Source organism: Castor canadensis, chromosome X (genome assembly GCF_047511655.1).
Source record: "Castor canadensis chromosome X, mCasCan1.hap1v2, whole genome shotgun sequence".
Lineage (NCBI taxonomy): Eukaryota > Metazoa > Chordata > Mammalia > Rodentia > Castoridae > Castor > Castor canadensis.
In genome coordinates this window covers 21,996,425-22,015,954 of record NC_133405.1, presented here as the reverse complement: position 1 = coordinate 22,015,954, position 19,530 = coordinate 21,996,425, and the positions used below count along the sequence as shown (strand labels likewise).

Genomic DNA, 19,530 nt, shown 5'->3' with positions numbered 1-19,530 from the left:
GCACACACATGCGTGCACACACACATGCCAAAAGTAGCCAGGCACGGTGGTACGTGCAACTAGTCCCAGCTACTCAGGAGCCTAGGCAGGAGGATCGCTTGAGCTCAGGAGTCTGGGGTCAGCCTGGGCAAGAATGAGACCCAATCTCAAAAAGAAATGTTAAAAGTAGAGTGAAATGTGCATGTAAACACACGGAATGGACTTCTGTAATTTTACTGATTGATGGTGAACTCAAAAGTCTCTGCAAACACTGCTCCATGACCATTCAACTTTATGCTACTTCCTGGTATCAGGGCTCAAGAAAGCATTAAGAGCACTTTATGCTAGGAGAATCTCAGTCTGTTCCAGGTCAGAATAGCTACTTCTCTCCATTCCCAAGCACCCCCAGTGGTATGAATGTACTATGTCCTAAAAGGACCTTCCCAGTTGCTTTGGTCGATGCTGTCTTCAACTGGTGATGCTATGAAAACCATTGAGACTGTGCATCGGGCTGTAACAGCCTAATGTCAAACTGCTGCTCTTTCTACTCAGTGTTGGCTTCCTGAGAAACTACCGAGATTAGTCTGGGCCAAAATATAGCAAAAATCAAATTGTGGTACCACTGAGAAACCAGGCCTCTAGAATAAGACAGGCCGCCTACTCAATATTTTTTTAGCTAACCTGAAGAAATAGGACATTGTAGGATATAAAATGTTACCTTCCGTATATAAAAGAAGAAAATCCAGGTGCCGGTAGCTCATGCCTGTAATCCTAGATACTTGGGAGGCTGAGATAGGAAGGATCGTGATTCAAGGTCAGCCCAGGCAAAGGGTTCAGGAGACCCCATCTCCAAAATAACCAGAGCAAAATGGACTGGAGGTGTGGCTCAAGCAGTAGAGTGCCTGAATTCAATTCAATTCAAATCAAATGCCTGCACTTTTAAACTGAAAATCCCTGAGTTCAAATGCTAATCCTGCCAAAAAAAAATTTACTGACATTTGCTTTTATAAGTATAAAGAAAACACAAGTAATGTGTTCAGTTGGGTGAGGGGATAACTGGGCAGAGCTGTGTAAAGGGGATAACTGGGCAGAGCTGTGTAAGAACGTGATGCAAAATCACTCAGTACCTTTATGCTTTGGTTTTTAAACCCTGCCAATAGATTGCCTAATTAAAAACTAAAGCATCTAAGTAAATATATGTCGCTTGCCTGCTGGACTTAAGTTCCTAATGCCGTGTCATCCCTCAGATATTCCTCCCATACAAAAGACTTTTTTTTAACAATTCAGAATTAAAAAGTAGAAGTGAACTTATACAGTGTATGGTGGAACGCAGTTATGTTTTTCTTACTAAATTCTAAGTCGGAAGAGTTTTCTGAGTGCTTTTCTGTTATTTCCAAAAAGGTAAAAATCCTTTTTTTTTTTCATATTTGCTTCACAATGAGCTTTCTCTCACCCACTTCCCTCCTAGTACGCAGTCATTAATTTACTACCCTTTAGCTGTGAAACTCACTACATTCTGCCAACATAAAAGGCAAAGCAGAATTTTGTGTAGCACCATCTATACCTATTTTAATTTTGGTTCTGTCATCATAAACAATTTATAGTTCATGGTTTCTAAAACTCCAACGAAAGTTCAAAAGTGCAGGTCAATCCTTTGCAGTTCTTTTTCTTTTTCTCACATTAATAGGTGCCAATTACTACTTTTAAAATATAAATCTGAGTCTTAAAATGTTTTTTTCCTTAAGGCACAAAGTGGGTGAAGTGCTTGAAAGAAAAATAATATATAAATGACTGTAAAATACAACTCCTTCATGTGACATTAACTTTGTAAAAGTCAGGTCGTCTCCTAAGAAGGCTTTTACTCTAGCTCATGCTGCAAACTCCAGTTCGAAAACAGTCAACTTGCCTCTACTCTAGCTCATACTTGGGGGTTGGGGGTAAGCCTGTCAGCTGGTTAGCAGCCAAGAGTTATCCAGTCAGACCTGAATGGAAAAATCTATGATTTGTTTATTTCACAGTTCAAGTTCAAAAGCAAGAGACAATTTAAAATAATAAAAGGGTAACAGGAAAAAATGCAAAGAAAGAAAACAAATCAGTAAGAGTCCAGAAGAGCCTTCAAGAATATTTAATTCGGAAAATGTTACTGGTTTAGAGAACTTAACTGAAAGAAAACAGCTGGGCAGAGGTCAAGGTTTTAAATGAAAATCAATCTAACAAGGTCTATGAGGATAACTCTTTGAGCCATATTTTGGAGACTAGATTCATTTCTACTGAGTAAAAGTAATAGCAGTCTAAGCTAAAAAGGGAATTCCTCACAACTGAGGCAGTTACTAAGCATCAGCACATTTGCCAAGTTCTCCCAAGGCAGCTTAGCTACTTACAATCTAGTTTTCCTCATACATAAATGGAGTGCCTTCTCAATTTTATGTCTTCTGTGATTCGTTCAGAAAAAAAAAAAAAAAAACACTTGTACACACCAGCCAGAATATGCCTATTTTATTAACATCATGCTTTAATAAATAACTGGCTACTTCTAATAAAATTAAGCCTCTGTTTACAACAGCCCCCAATATTTCTCTTTGACCATTCTGCAGATTTTGGTGTTAAAAAGTTGAATGAAATGTAGACCCTGAGCTATCAAGTAATCATGTTTCAATATAAAAATAGAGCATTACTTTTACAACTGAAGATTGAACAATAACACAACAACCTCTCTGTGGGCTTTTGGTTCTGTTGAATTGGTTGGGATCTTATTGGCTGTCTAGAGCAGGAAGAGACTTGCAGAACTTTAGCATTTCTGAAGACTTGGGAACCCCCTTCAGAGTGATGTTACATTCTCCTAGTTTTATGAGGTGTCATTTTGTAAGAGCACAAGGAAAGGGCTCCTAAGGGGCCAGTCTTTGGCCAGGGACAACAGATATTACCTTTGCCAGTTCACCCATGTGGTTAAGGGTCACCAATTGGATGTGAAGTCTTTTCACCACTACCTAGTCCCACCTCCCCCCAAAGAAAATAATACATGAAGAAATATGGACACCTTGTTCTTCCCCCAGTGGACTGCTTGGCTGGTACAGGTAGCACACAGCTGTAAACCATTCCAAGTCCTTCACTTGACTAAGCAGAGGCGGGCCGAGCAAGAAAAAGACTCAAATTAGACAGCTTACGCTCTTAAAAAAACTGGGATCCAAAAACAATGCAAATACACGTGCACAGATGAAAACTCTGCTCGAGTGTTGACAGTTATTCCCTGAGCCCAGGCTGTACCCCAAGTCTGGCTAGCTCCCAGACAACTGCCTTATATGGCTGGGTTTCAAATCCGGCTCACTCTGCCAAGGGGAACCAAATGAGATTGTTGGTCACTGATTGCAGCCATTGGGATAAAAATTCATAAAGGGTCAGTGTGGATATGAAAACTGGTACACAGTGGCTTTCTAACTTGCCTGGTTTTAAAGAACACCCTCAAACCTAAGTATGAACACATGATAACTGGGATACCCTGAATGCTTTTTGTCTTTCAAGGGAGAATATATGAAGAATTTTTTTAGATGGTTTAGGAAATGGACATACATGTGACCTTAGCTTGTGTGATTCATCTCAACCAAAATGGGGAGTCTGCAGTCTCTTCCAACCATCAGCCTCTTGTGTTGATGATGTTCAAGTACAACCCGACAAGTGGCTCAGAAGCCTACCTGTGCTTTCCACATTCTGTCCTAAGCTAGGAATAATAAAACAAAAACCCCAAATCACTTCCACTTCTGTCCAGATAAGGCAGCTAAAATAACAGGGAACAATGGAAATTTTGCGGCTTGTTGGGCTTTTTCTTTTAATAAGATAACATGATAAATAAAACCTGCTTCTGTACAGCTATTTAATATTTCAGAAATACGTACATGTTACATGCCAAGAAAGGACCCTGGTTTTCTTGTAAGAAACAAGGTGAGATCATAATTTGAAAAAAAAACAACCCACAAACAAAATGAGAAAAAACAAACGAACAAACAATAGTGAAAGAATCACAACTGCTCAGCTAACTACAGCTCTGCACCTACACGTTAGCCACGTTTACCATGAATCTGAGGAGCGGGAACCAGTGCAATGCACGAGTCCCTCCTGCCCCTCAAACAGAGGGAGAAAACAAAGTCAACATCGTTTAAACCAGTGGCCGCAGAGGAAAAACTGTACATTGGTGTCCATTCGTTTTAAAAAGCGAAGTCACTAGGATGGTATAAAAGTGATAACCGGTGCCTTTTAACTTTCTGCTGAACACTTTTTCTCAGAGTGTGAGAATTATCTCCACTCTCTCTGCATAAGCAGAAACACGACGCAGAGGACAGTGAGGAGGCAGGGCTGTGCCCCAGCACGGGCGCCAGCACTGTCGGCTTTATCATTGGCGCTCTTCCCGGCGTGGTCAGTGGCGTTGTACTCCAGCTCCGAAGGGCACTGCTGATACTCACACCCACTTCCACTTCCTTCTCCACTACTTTCATCACCTGTGTTTCAAAAATGGAAGAGATTTCATTTCATGTGCTCTCATCACGAGCCATCCAAGACCAACGCACACTTTAGAAAAGCAAAGGCTTACTGATGTCAAAGAAGTCCACGTCATTCCCATTGTAAGCGTTCTTCATTTTACTGGTCATCACCCGAAGGGCCATGATTTGGCGGAGGATCAGTATGTCTGGTTTGCTGGTGTCCACCTGGACCTCTGGGTTATTGCCCTGGTTGGCCAGTCCATTTCCTGTCACTGCAAACAGGTACCTGAAGTGAGAAACGACCCCATGAAGATCAGTAAAGCAAAAAATAAAGAGATCAAAGAGTTCTGCTAGATTCTAGTGTTTCCACTGAGCACAGTTAAATGGAAGTTCTTCGATTCGTAATGAACTCTCATTGCTCCTTTTCCCGGTCTCGTTTCTCCAATTTGGCCATGACCTTCGTGAAAGCTATCCTTTTTGTGGAGGTTGCTGGGTCAGAGAAAAGTGCCCTCAGAACGGGCACTTATCTAAGTCAGAGTGCATCAGGGAGGGGCACAAGGCATCATCAAGAAAGAGACCTTTTGAGAACTGGTGAGCTTTGTGAGGCCAGGTCATTAGGACAACAGTTACAGGCATTAAATATTTTTGAAATAATGACACCACTGGAACAGCCCTAATGCTAGAATGTGTCTACTGTCAAACCCAGTAACCTCAAGAGGACTTTTCAACACTTGCACTGCGGAGCCTACACCTAAGAACATCTAGAAGCCTTCCTTGTTACTGCTCCCTACTGTGACCTGCTTTTGTCTCGACTCATAACTGTGAACCCTCTCCGAAGGTCACCTGGACACTCAAGTGCACTCAATGAAGGCTGACCTGCTTTTGCCTTTGCCGTTCCAGCAGTCATCTTCATTGCCGTTTCCTGCCGCCATCCTCTCATCGTTGCAAACACTGCTGGGGAGGGATGACCAGAACTTCTTGGCCTGTTTCAGTTTCTCTTTGACATCAGTAACCTAATTCAGAAAATGAAAAAAAGACACACGTAAAACAACACACAACCACCTATGGATGTGCCTTTTGATCATTTCTAAATACCTCTGCGGTGATATGCAGTTCATTTTCAACCACAGTCAGAATAAAAATAGGCTGGCCTAAGTTATACTTAAAAATACAGAACCACTCAAAGGAATTAATAGTTGAAATGCAAACTCTGAAGGTGTTTCCTAGACCTGCAGTCCACTGTCTCCCCATCACAACTACCATCGGAGGCTCACCAGGCCCAGTCCCCTATAGACACAATGATAATACATGGTCTCCTTGTTCAAGACTTTCCGAATCAGGATGAAGCTTACATTTTATCCACCCTGGGAAACTTGCCTGTTCTTGCTCTTCCTCCTCACCCACCAGTGTCTTCTCGGGCCCTGGACTCTGTGTTCCTCCTACTGTCGAAGTAATACTCTCTTACAGTTTCAGAGCACACTGCCGTGAATGAAGCAGTGTGTCGATAGTCTGTTGCTCCTTTTCCACCCTAGCATTTGCCACAGAGCACCTTACGTTAGGAAGGCTGGACCGTCTTGACTGCCTCTTCTCCTTGGTTGGGGCCCTTTGAGACTGACAACCCTCCACTTCCTTGAGTGGAAAGGAGTTTTTTGAGCTACGAAATGAGAGGCACATTTACTGCATCCACGCACAATTTTCGGGAAGAGTTACACCTAAGAGACCCACGCTTGTAAGCCTTCCAACTAAAAATTCATTTTTGAGCAAATGTTTTCAGTTCTTTGTCATTAAACATGGTCATTCCTGCCAAAGTGCTCACCAGTCGGTCCAAGCTAGTGCCAGCTGCTGTGGTTGGGCGCTGCTCTGGGTGGTGCGGTCTGAAGCGAGCACTCAAGGCGCTTTCAGAGATGGAGCGAGAAAGCCGTCCGGCTGGGAGGGGCCTGGGGGGCCCACATCCCTGGAAAACCTGCGTGGGAGCGAGCGTGAGTGACACGTCAGGGAAGTCACAAGGCAGGTCGGAGGGGCCCTAGCTGTCCTCCCCAGCGCCCTGCCTTTGTTACCTTCTGGGACACTTGCACACTGTTATCCTGCATGTTCATGATAGCATCAGAAATCTTCACATCGATGGGGTCCATGACCGACTCAATGTTGAATGGACCCTCGAGCCTCTCCGCCACCATGAGCATGGCATCTAATGTGACGTTGGGGAAGAACAGCACAGCATAAAAAGCAAAGTGTTGGTTTGGCTTTGGGTAAGAGTGATTATTTTACTGTCTTTGTTCTCTACGTGGGGTGGTAGGAAGGCCTGTCTCAATTAATTCATGTTTTTATATGTATTTCCACAAAACCAAACTGCACTTGCTCACCATGTATCACTAGCACTCTAAAGTATGGCGTGGCCACATGAATGTTTTGTTGTACAACCCAACCAGGATTCTTCCATTACATGGATTATTCACTCCTCCATGGGTCAGTGGCTGCCACTGCAGGGTTCTGAGCTAGCACCCAGCTGACAAATCTTGGGCTAGAGGCACAATAACAAGCCTGTTGTCCCAGGAATGCCCCTGGGACCTTTCTGTTTCAGGTTCCACTTACAAGAGTCTAAACAAGAAATTAGTTAAAATCCCTTTCATTTTGTTTGATGAAACCCTTTAGATCCTTCAGTACACAGGAGGAAAATACAAATCAAAGTGCTCCGGGAACTCTTTCCAATAATAATAAAATAACAAAAAGACTTCAAATAATGAAACTTTGAATGATGCAATTTTCTGTGCTATGATAAAATTCACATTTCACATATAGGGGCCTCAACTTGTTCTAAAGTAAAACACATATCTCTTTGCATTCAAGTGAAAACATAGTATAAGACACAACACACAAAAACTGTGTGTTCATAGTGTATACATTCAGTGATTACCTGCAAGCCACTTTTAGACTTTGGAGGAGCCCTGTAAACAAAATATGCCCTATCTTGTTTCCTTCCTCGGGTATCTGTTAGGAATATGAGGGTTAGTTGTTTTTGCCTGGTACCCATTGCACATACAGGAGGAGAAGAACTCTTGGAAATGAAATCCCCAACGGAGGGAAAGGATGGTTCATTAATGATAAGCAGTAAACTTCTAAATTTGTTCTCCCTCATTTTCACCCTAGTGCTAACTCAGGGCAAGAAAAAGACTTAGAGCCCCACTGTCCGTCGCCTTCAGGTAGTCCAAGAGCTACTTTCCAGGTGACTGGGTATCCTACTCAGCTGCAGCTCCCAGGTGAGCTTCTACCCAAGCTTCCTAGTAGGACGATGGTTCAGTACAGTATACCGACGAAACCAAATATGGTCACCTTCAACCTAGGACAAATGCTATCCAGGATTTTAATGTACAAGGTCATCTCTCTAAACTACAATTCTGATGTCACAAACAACAGATTGATTTCTATGAAATGCAATTTTTTAAAGTAATAACAAATCAAGTTTCAGGTTGCATTGTGGTAAGTGCCAATAAAGTGATGCTTCTAACATCTAAGTAAAGGCTGACAGCATGAATATGCCATTGTACTAAAGGAGAAAAAATGCTTTTGATGTGCCAGCAAAGGAGATTTTTGTAAACAAGCAGAGCACAACTTAACTGTGTTCATCGTTGTTAAAGCATCAGGGTTGCCATGCACGGAAAGCACATTCCTTCATAAGCCAAGAAGAGATTGCTCTGAATAAAAATATTATGAACAGACAGATAATAAACATCCAAAATGCAGAGGTTTAAACAAGAAAAAACAGTGCATTTTGGCCCTCCTTATTCCCCTAGTGGCAAGGAAAAGCCAGATCACTAATGTGTTTGTGAAAGCCTGAAAGGAAACATAAACCCCAATTCTTCTGGCTGTTTGGTGTCTTTGTAAACTCTGAGCCGGCCGGCCATACACAGGGCCTGGGAATGGAGAGTGAAGGCAGGCCTTTGTGGGGGCCGGTGCCATGGCGTCGTGTGTTGCATGGCTGAAGAATGCGACTGAGGACACATTCAGCCTACAGCCCACAGCCCTGGAGCCAAAGCTGCTGCTAACCCTGCGGGAAGTCATGATGGGCTAGCCATCGTCTCTGTAGCAGCAACTGGCCCCGAAAAGAAGCTCCAAGACAAACCGAAAGATGGTTTGTTTGGTGTTTCACTTTTCTTCTGCTTGATAGAAGCCACAGGTCTCAATTTGCGGGTATCCGGCTGGCTCCTGCCTCCTGCCAGGAATTGGCTGGTGTTCCCGCCAGCAATACCAATACCAAATTCCCACCGGCAGCAACACGTGACATTAATGGGTTGGCTATGAATGAAATAGATGTTAACGCAGCTATGGTATGTGATGGAGAACAAGCTGCACCTGAGAATACTTTCTGATTCTCCAGACACCAACTTTTTGGTGCTGGTAGAGGGCAGGTATTTGGCTGATTTTTCAAACTAAAGGTTTCATATAAACATGATCACAAAAGGGAGCTGCAGGGTATTCCACCCATTTGGACCCATCCTGACGTGGCCTGACAAGACTTCCACATTAATCATTCCTGGTGATATACAGATGTAGTCGCAAGGATAGGGAGGCACAGAAAGGAGGCGTACCTAGGCGCTCCATCCTCAGCCTCCCCAAGGGTGTAATCCAACTGCAGGTCTGCAGTGCTCAGGACACTGGCATTGAGCTCCCGCATGTCACAAGAGGAAGTAATTCCCCTTGCACTGGACAGTGATGATCAGAAATCCCCACCCTCAGCCTCCCAACCTGCCGGGAGTAACAGAAGGCAGTTTCTCGACTTAGCCCCAACGACCGACTTAAAGAAGAGGCGAGAAAATCCTTGTCCATTCATTAACTGCACTCACTTAAAGGGCAAGGAAAACTTCTTTGGAAGGAAGGAGGGGGTAAGATAGAGGATGAACAGGAAAAAGAAAGAAGGTACACACAGGCATTAAACAGAGACTGAATTCTATAATCTCAGTGCAGATTAACTGAACCCTTATGAAAAAGTCATAAAGAAGAACATGAGATTAACAGCGCCTATTACTTCTGGCCTTTTACAGCAGCTTATTAGAAATAAAGACGAGTATATCCACTAAAAATGAAGTTTAGATACATAATTAACACACCTTATCCCTTCAAAAAGTGCATTTAAAACAGCTAGGGAAAAATGATTCAGAAATTCTATCAGTTCTCACTTGAGTTTAATTTTGTTTCTTCAAAGATATAGCACATGTAATTTAAAAAACACACCACGAGAACAAGAACAGCAACTGAAGGTCTGCTTGCTTTAGAGTAACTGGCTGAAAATGTTAATTAAGCAAGCCCAGAGTATGGCCCTGATTTGCTATGGATCTGTAAAGTCTTAGAAAATATGAAGAAGAATTTGCATTTTAATACAAGGACACACAGACTGTAGTGATAGGTGTTGCTGGAAGTATTGGAATAACAGAAGAGTGTGAGAGAAATGCCCGTGTGCACTTTACCCAGGATCTGTATGTAGGAACATGAGCAAAGCTGGTCACTGTCACCATATACTCTTTGCACTTATGCTAAATTCTCCTTTGCTAGGAAAAACAGTTTACTACAGGGAAAGATTAAAAGTTCCACTGACTTTCTTTAATAAATCAATTTAGCCAGGTACGGTGGTACATGCCTATAATCCCAGCACTCAGGAGGTTGAGGCTGGAGGACTGGGAGTTCAAGGCCAGCCTGGGCCACACAGCAAATCCTTGTCTCAAAAAAAAAAAAAAAAGAAAAGAATTTAACTACAATGAATTGTAAACTTGACATCTGGGTGTAGAGATGAGGGTTCAGTGAGAGAAGAAAAGAGGAAGGGAGGGAAGGAGAGGGGACAAACTTTACACTGAGAAATGATATGGGCTTTTATTTCCAAGTGAAATATTTTGAAGCAACACTTTCCCCACTGGCTTCATTCTGGCTGTGATATGGGGGGGTGTATCTGCTGGTCCCCTGCCTTCCCTGTCATAGGGCTTTGCTCTTCTGTATGTGGAACGGTTTTTCAGGCATTCTAGCTTGACATTGTTAGGTCATAGTTGTGCTCAAGTGCTTAGTGTTCACATCTTTTTTTTTCCTGTGTCAGTATTCTCAAAAATCTGTTGAAGCCAATTTATTGATGCACTTTCAGAGTTAACATGGTAATTAGCTATCATGCAGATTAAAAAGCATTCCCCAACCTCAATCCCCCTCACCAGAAAAGAAAAACAAAAAAAAAAGCAGCAAATTACATGCATGTTCCCATGATATGGACAAATAAGTAAAAAAATAGGTTCCTATAACGACACTCAACTTCTGCAATTATGCAAATGTGACTGGGGGAGGGGAAATTCGTTTGTTTTGTGAGCTGTTAGCATGTGCACAAGATCCCACTAACACTGTGCATTGGGAGTTTCAACACTGGCCACTGATGTGTTCAGGACTAAGGCATGCACTAAGTAGGCATCAAAGGAGCTGATGCCTCGATGCTTAAATTAGGCTTAATTTGTCTTTTCACCAAAAGGATAATTAACCCTCTCAGAACCTGGCCACTTAAGAGTGTTGTCTGGGTTCCAATAACGGTTTCCTAGGTGGAAGGTATACGCAGGACTCATTATTTGTTAAATTATCAGGGCCAAAGTTCTCCCATTCACACAAGAGTAGCCTACTATTGCTAAATCTCCTGTAGAAATGAAACCCTGAAGTCACCACAATCAGAGTTCTCCTGATCCAAAGAACAAATGTGGCCAGCTTGCATAAGCTATGGCCACAGTGGAACACATAGAACGTTTTATTGTTGTTTGGGTTTTCTTTTTCGGTGAGACTGGTGTTTGAACTCAGGGCTTCCCACTCGCAAAGCAGGCACTCTACTGCTTGAGGCACACGGCACACCTCCAGTCCCAGATAGAACATTTTAAAAGCCACATTTACAGCTCCATGACAGCTGTGCTCCAGCATTTACAAGGGTACAGACTTTAGATGTGTAACTAAAACTAAGCTTTAGGCAGAAGATATCAAAAAAGTACTTTCTCATGATTAAAAGCTGGTAGTCACTGTCTGTAACTGTCTTCAGAAATGCCACCATCAGTTCAAGGGAACATTTACTTGTAGTAACATTTTATTTACAGTAATTGAGCACAGCGTAGTCATGACTCTGGCAAGCGCTAAGTAATTAACACAAAACAAAACTTCACAGCTGGCAATTACATTTCTTTTTCTCTTTTTTGGTAGTACTGGGCTTGAACTCAGGACCTCATGCTCGCTCGGCAGGCACTCTACCACTTAAGCCACTCTACCAGCCCTGGCAATGACATTCCTTGTGTCCAGAGATAGAGCCTCATCCAGCAATACAAATACATTAATCACGTGCTCACCTATGAAATTGTTCCACTCGAAATCGAGGTCCCCTTGGTTGGCCAAACAGCCTCTCATGATGTTTGAGCAGTAGTTGTAACACGGTTTCACAGTCACGAGGCCCCGGCAGTGGGAGCAGTAGGTCATCTTCAGCAGCGCCTGGGCACACTGGGCTGTGGGGCTCACCTAACGTGCAAGAAGAAAAAGACAGCATTCAGAAAAGACGAGTCTACCCGTCTGACACTGAGGGCTTGGCCATAAACTCAAGGGTAAGTTATGACTGATGGCAACCAGGAGGCCTGGCCTGCTTCCACTGGAGGTGAATTAGATCAAGGTTAGATAAAATGGAATATAAGTGGGCTGACAGACTGGCTCAAGTGGTAGAGCACCTGCCTGGTAAGCACAAGGCCCTCGGTTCAACCCAGCGTGTATGTGTGTCTGTCTGTCTCTCTACCCAGCCCCAGGCAAGTGCTCTACTACTGAGCTAGATACCAGCCCATCACATGACCTTAAATAACCAAGATCACCTTGGGTGTACTTTGTTCTATGCCAGGAGCTATGCAGAAGGCAAAGTTCATGTATCCTCTAGGGCAGAGTATGAGCAACTTTAAACTTGGGGGTACATGAAGACCATCCAGGACTTGGGCGCAGTAGAGCATGGAGTGCCTAAGGGAGCACTTGATGGAGAGGAGAGGTTTTGATTACATTCTGAGGAAGGATTTGGATTTAAGCGGAGAAGTAGGAGGAGGTCATCCAGGTAGGGGCAATGAAGTGAACAAAAGCTGTAAAAGAGTGCAAGGCAGATAGATCATGGCTTTTCAAAATGGAGTTGAAGAATTTGGGGCAGTCATGTTAGATGCATAGGAGTGTGGGAAGGTCAGAATTTAGGCAGAAACTGATACCGTAGGGGCAGCACACAAAGGACTAAGGGGACACGGCAAAGATGAAACCAGTACTGAATTCAGAGTGGGCTGGCCATCCTCTGCAGAGATATGGCTTCGTTTCATCTTTCTAGTTCTGTAGGGGAAATTGTTTAGGGCATTAGAAGAGCCAATTCCATCCTGTCCCTCATTTCTATCAATACTTAGGAAGGATCACGGCTAGGTGTCACATGCTGGCAGCTAACTGAAAGATCCTGTCATGCTCTTTCTCCCTGGTCTCCTCTTTTGGAGTCTGTATCAGAGGATTAGTGCATTCTTCCCTATCGGTATCAACCAGCTCTGCAAACACAGACTCTCAGAAGCAGATACCACCACAGGAAACAGATGCTGAGACGGGGGTAGCCAGCAGTGCACTCCACCTGCTCTGGTGTGTCACTTTGGATACCACTTATCAACAGTGCCCTTAGGAACAGCAACACGGGATTAGTACTGTCAGGAGAAAAACCTAACATTGTGAGGTTCCGATCTGGTATGTACACGTACACACGCACACATACACACACTCCCTCCGTCTTATCCCGAACAGAACTCCAGCCTAAAAGAGGGAAAAAGCATGCAGGGGCAAGATGGTAATTGTACACATTACAGCCAACATTCCCTACAAAGAATTAGGAGTTTTCCAGTTTTAACCAGTCCCAAATGTTTTCCTGGGCATTAAATTAGTCCTTTTAACTATGTAGTAATGTACAGTAAAATTCTGGCTAACCCATACCCTTGAGGAGTGGCCCTCTGGATAATGAGATTTTCTGGATAGCTAGAAGTTCATGCCTTTAGAGTCACACATTGTTAGGACTTTGATACTTATCCCCTCTCATTTTACAGATGAACAAACAGGCCTTCAGGAGGGAGGTGGCCTGAGAACTGGAGGACCACAGAAGCCTGAGTTGGAAGGGCGCTTAGAGATCACTGAATGCTGCTCTCACATTTAAGAGATAAGAAAACTAAAGCCAAAGAGATTAAGCAACTTGCTGACAGTCTGCCTGCTACATTTGATTCCAGTGCTGCAACTTATCAAACATTTGGGGCCAAAAGATTTCCCAGATGTGTCACGTATCCACAGGAAACTAGCTATTCTTAGGCACTGGCTGGTTTCTCCCTTATGTTTAGTTGGGCTCCACATTGGCAAAACTGATAAATGGCTGGATTTTAGAATAAGGAGTCATGTAAATGACGATGAAAAAAGTCACAGAAGGGCCAATCATCATGCTATACACTGTAATCCCAGCACTCGGGAGGCTGAGGCAGGAGGATCTTGAGTTCAAGGTCAGCCTGGATAGCACAGTGAGACCATGTCTTAAAAAGAAAAAAGAAAGGAAAGGAAAATCACAGGACGACACTTGGCATTTTTGAATTTTATGTTTAAGAGCAGACAATGCCATGGGAAGAGGAAATGTAGAAAGCTAACATGTTATCAAATAGTTGTTGAGCATTTATTATGTACAGGGATAATTCTGGAATATATTTGTGTTAGGTACCAAGGCAAGTAATGATTTGTATGTTAAGATACCGAATCCATTCTACAAAATATAATGAAATTCCAAAGTGGAATGGGCCTTTAGGAAGTAAGCAAAAATATTAAACTCAAGATACGCAAGAAACATTTTCTCAAAGTCCTTTCCTACTTGGTGCCGGGGGGGGGGGGGGGGGGGGGGGGGCCGCAGTGAAGTGGGGAACTAACTCCAGGAAGCAACAAATTGCATTCTTAGTTCAACTGCAAACCAAATCATTTATGCTGTAGACCCTGTAGTACCAAACCCCCTTTAAACAGTCTTATGGAGTCTCAAGTTTTAAAATCAGAGACCAGATGAAATGACACAGTAGATTTTATTAAGGAAGATTATAAATCTGGGTTTGGTGGAGTTTTTCCATTTCATTTTTTGGCTGAGTACTGGCACATGTTCTGTACATGATTTGTTGTGTAACTATTAAAAATCATCACAAGGAACTCAGTTATAACATGCGATGGGAACACTAAATAATACCAGAACTGAAAAAGAAAGATGGAGATGTTATAAGAAGATTGGGATAAGAAAGGAAACATAAAATACCAAAGTTATAGAAAATCTGTCTTTTGTCTCACAACCACTAATCAGACCACCATGCAGCAATTCACAAGAAGGGGATTTAGAACCTGGAAAACAGCTCCCTTGGGTGGGATGAGGCACTAGTATAAAAAGAAGGGCTTTAAAACAGTTATAAGACCTAAAGGCGCAGGAGTGTGGACAAAACTAGCATGCCAAGCACTGGGGGCCTGCCATCACCAACCTGACCACACACGCTCAGGAAGCTGGACCCACAGTGCTAAGGACCATCTCTATGTACTGCCCCCCAGTGGGTAAGCCAACACAGGAAAGAAAAACCCATACAACGGTGTATAGTACTGCAAGTTAAACTCTCTTGTGGAGTTTCAGGAAAAATTCAATGTCTCCTTGATCCAGTGGTGGCTCTTGCTGTACACTGCTGGGTACTCCACAAATTCTCAATGGTCTCTCCATATTCCCAGGGGCAAATCTTTTACCCATAAGCAAATGAAAGAACAGATCAAGTCATACTGTGTTCTGGGAGCTTTGTTTTGAAGAGAAATTCAAGTTCACTGACATTCTATTCTTTGGTAACCATCAAGATCAATTACTTCCTTTGAGTCCTCCAAAACTTACTTACTGAAGTAAATTTACTCTGAAAGACCAAAGACCAAGTAGTAGATCATGTCACGCAGGGATTAACAAAATGGTAACCATCCTTCAAGGTCTTCCTTTTATCCTCAGTTATGTATTCTCCTCAATGATACAGCGAGCCACTTAAAATGTTCATTTTCACTGTTACTTCGGGACATACCTCTTGACTAGTATGTGCTAAATTTTTCTTTCATTTCGCAGAGTTTGCTGAGGCCAGATGTCAGTGATTCACATAAGGTCTTCTAACAAATGGCAGAGCCAAGGTTTGAACCTAGGCAGTTTGGTTCTAGAGCATGGGTACTTTACTTCCTTGCCACGTAGCTAGTACATGTGATACTAGATACTCAACCTGGGAACTCGTGCATGCCAGCCAAGAGCTCTGCCAATGAACTACACTTTGAGTCCCCTTGGTATGGATCTAAATGGCTTCTTCTGAATCACAGGCACTAGAGAGCTTGAGGGAGCACACGGGTTTCAGACCTAGCACAGTTTCTCCACATAGTGAGCACTCAACCATCCAAAGCTAGATGCTTTCCAGTAGCAATTTGCAGTTTTCAAAGCTACTGGCAAGTGAATCCGTTTTTATTTTGGAGGATAATTTAAGACACTACTGTTCTATACGGAGCAATGCTCACTAGACACTTGGGCGAGAGGACATACTGTTTAATAAAACAGAAGGAACTTACTAAACACCAGTGTTTTGTCTTTAGAACTTTCAAGGTGCTACGGGGGTGAGAATAAAAAGATAATTACAGTGCACCAGCCTCTGCTTACAAAGAGTTCAAAGACTCAAGAAAACACTACGGGGCATAGAAGAAAAGAGCTCCTTTGCAGGGAGTGTGGCTAAGTGGTAGAGCACTTGCCTAGTGTGTGGGAGTCCCTGGGTTCCATCCCCAGCACCGAGGGGAAAAAAATCCCCTGGAACAAAAGAATCCAAAAAACAAGTCGCATTTTCCCAAAGTTTTCAACAAATGGCAGCGAAATGCAGCAGAGATGATCAATTTTGACTAAAAAAGACATAACATACAGAAGAAAAGGTGCCTGGCATTGTTTACGTAAAAACGAGAAGTTTGTTTACTTTTGGAGGGTAGTAAGTCAGAAAAGGAGGGTCATCTGGAGTAAATGCTCAAATATCAAAATCAATGCGAGTTACTAATCCATACTGAAAATGCATCAATGTCCATCCCATTTCCAAGTCTTATAAAATTTTTCAAGACTGTCGAAGGTTTTTCTAAATATTAAGGTAGCTCTAGTAAGTATCTTAGAATTGGTTTTCAGAGCCACTTTGTCCTATAGTAAAAGTCAGTGGAAGAATCTTCAGTTTTTACTTTTTAACTTACTAAGATTCTTTTTTTAAAAAATACTCATTGTTGGCTGGGAGGTGTAGCTCAGTGGTATACAGGCTCTGGGTTCCATCCCAGCACTGCAAAAAAAAAACAAAAACAAAAACCCAAACCCCACCTTCCTGAGGACGCACATGTAATGTGACATCTGCATGCCAGAACTGCTGTAAAGACTTTGCAAAAAAGTCTCCTTCTCTGCAAAGACTCTTTAACATAGATTGAGCCTTTCTACCAAATAACCTGCATTTTCCAAACACCACATTAAACATTCCTGCAAGCAGCCTGCAAAAACAAAAATGCTGGAGCAGAACTCCACACGCAGCCTGGATTTCATTTCAGTAATTCAGAGTGAGCCTTAAGCCACATTACACAGCGCAGGCAGTCAACATGCCGCACTGAAGTTAGAAACATGTCTCCTTTTGGTTTTCTCCAGCTCCTAACATACATTTGGTGCAGCAATTTTCTTTTGCACAGCCAATAGTACCAAACAAACAGAAAAAGTCTAGATTTTATCTGTTGCTTGGTAACATAAGCGCTCAATAGAAATAACAGGAAGTATGTTCCAAAATTATGGTAAGAGAAAGAGATAGGGAGCCCACACTTGCCGTGGGATGTGATGAGTTTATTCAGCAATTTCCTAAACAGTTTTGAAATCAACGCATGTATACCCAAAGAAAGGAGGATGAGAAATTCCTTACTCCTTATCTGATACCAGAATTTTAAAAGCATAACAAAATGTGTGGAGTAAAGTAGAGCTCCTTCAGGATGCTTGAGGACATGTTGTAGACAAAACTGAAGGTGGATAAATACTTGCTTTGTCTGAAATGATTAGACTCAGTTATGACCTGTAAGTCAAAGCATTGTTGTATTCACTAAGCTCTAGTTTCAGATTTATTTAGCTCTTGACACCTCTTGCACACCTACCATCCCTTTCCCCTCCATAGCCTGAGTTCCACCTTCCTCTTGGCAACTCTAGTCTTTATGGCTGGGAGTGAAAAAAAATCATATTAAGGGTTGAATAAATGTCTGCTCTTGGTTTCATAAAAGCTTTTTATATTGATCACTTTTAAAATTTATACATAATGAATTGGAGACATGGCAAAAACAATTTGGTACTCTTGTAGGTGTCGGGGCCTATGAACACAGAGACGAGGGATCAGTGGAAACTGCTTTCAAGGCAGGACAGTCATTCAGGCATCTCAAGGCTAAGGCACCAATTTTTAATTATAGCCCCTGTAATTTGGGGTGGGGGTGTAGACATAGTCCCACTATGTCAGTGTTAACTGAAACCATGAGAATGTAACTCTTTGGCATAGGAGCTATTAATTTTCATGGTGCATGTAACCACTTGTGCATTTCTCAAAGACCACAGAAGACTTCACCCTTCTAGGCAAAACTGCTGCTACAAGCAGGTAAATAAAAAACGTATCATGAACCATGACAAATGAAGATGGAATAAGTAACACAAAGATATGTAGCACTTGAACCATCTGTTACTAATTAGGGGGCCTCTTCTAAAGTTTGAATTGTAAAGCTCAATGGAGCAAGCTGCAATCACTGGATGTTTGGGCCCAGAAGAACTGAAGCAAGGCAAGTGCACTTCAACTAAGCAGTGCCTTTCTCTTGAAGTAAGGTAGGCTTGCTGATGGTAATGGCTTTTCAAAGGCTTAATGGTAATCAAATCATTGCTCAACTTGGAACTGCAACCCTTTTGTTGCAAAAGTAAACTGGAAAAGCAGGTGTCTACTCATAAAGTGGGAACATCTCTAAGTTAAGTGTTCAATCAGCAACGCCAAGCCCAGAATGCTTTTCTCTCTTTGTAGGTAAGTGTGGTAAGGTGGGTCTCTTCAATTAGGAAACACATTCCACACTCTGAAAGGTCTTTTCCAGACTCAAGGGAATGGATTTTATTGGACACCAAAATCCAGTATGTTAATTTCTTGGGTTCTAGTTTTACCTGGAAACTTCTCCTAGGCAGGGGTTAGCAGGAATAGAAATACCAGTTTGGGTGCCCAAACTGGTAGAGAATCTTAATTATAAATTAGCCACATGGATTTTTCACATGTTCAGTTTAAAATGGTTTTGACAGCCAGGTCATTTATTGTGTAGCTTAGATTCTGTTTAACTGGTAGTCTGGCATGCTGCTACACAGAAACATTGCACAGATGAGAGACTTTTTAATACAATTCTTCACTTTTAGAGACTGATTTTGATGCCTATGTGCCTTATTATGTATGTTAGAAAAATATAACCCAATTTAGTTAAAGGGTTTGGCTTCAAGTCAGTGCTTTCGTCTAGAAGAAGCTCACTAGCAAAGCCAAAACAGTACTTTTTTTAGTTTCCAATTACAAACACAGTACTTTAAGTAGCCATAAAACATTATTTTTGCTGGGCACTGATGGCTCTCGCCTGTAATCCTAGCTACTTGGGAGGCTGAGATCTGGAGGATCCCACTTCTTGACAAGCCCAGACCAACAGCCCAATAGACCCCATCTTGAAAATGACCAGAGCAAAATGGACTGAAGGTGTGGCTCAAGTGGGAGAGCAAAGCCCTGAGTTCAAAGCCCAAGTCCTACCCAAAAATATTATTGTCAACTAAGTAATTGGCAAGTAACCTTTGCCCAGTGTAAATTATGCCACATAGCTATAAGTCACTGTGTTCCCATAAAACTATGCAAATCTCTCTTAGGCAGTTATGAGAACAGGATGAGTACAGAATAGAGACCAAGTCTAAAAAATTCTTAAGGATTATATTCAAAAAGTAACTTTCCTTTTTCCCCAGAATTAACACTGG

At 42.4% G+C, this 19,530-nt stretch overlaps 1 protein-coding gene across 1 annotated transcript in view; it reads right to left on the bottom strand.

The window, feature by feature from the left end:
- Positions 1-2,075: 2,075 nt before the first annotated feature.
- Gpc4 (glypican 4) overlaps positions 2,076-19,530 on the bottom strand; it is a 110,339-nt gene continuing 92,884 nt past the window's right edge. Inside the window, exons 4-9 of the mRNA XM_020167353.2 lie at positions 11,798-11,963; positions 6,509-6,639; positions 6,268-6,414; positions 5,328-5,464; positions 4,562-4,737; positions 2,076-4,469 (exon numbers count right to left, since the gene is read on the bottom strand). Coding sequence (XP_020022942.1) covers positions 4,267-4,469; positions 4,562-4,737; positions 5,328-5,464; positions 6,268-6,414; positions 6,509-6,639; positions 11,798-11,963 — 960 coding nt within the window. The 3' untranslated portion in view covers positions 2,076-4,266. The remainder of the gene's footprint in view (positions 4,470-4,561; positions 4,738-5,327; positions 5,465-6,267; positions 6,415-6,508; positions 6,640-11,797; positions 11,964-19,530) is intronic.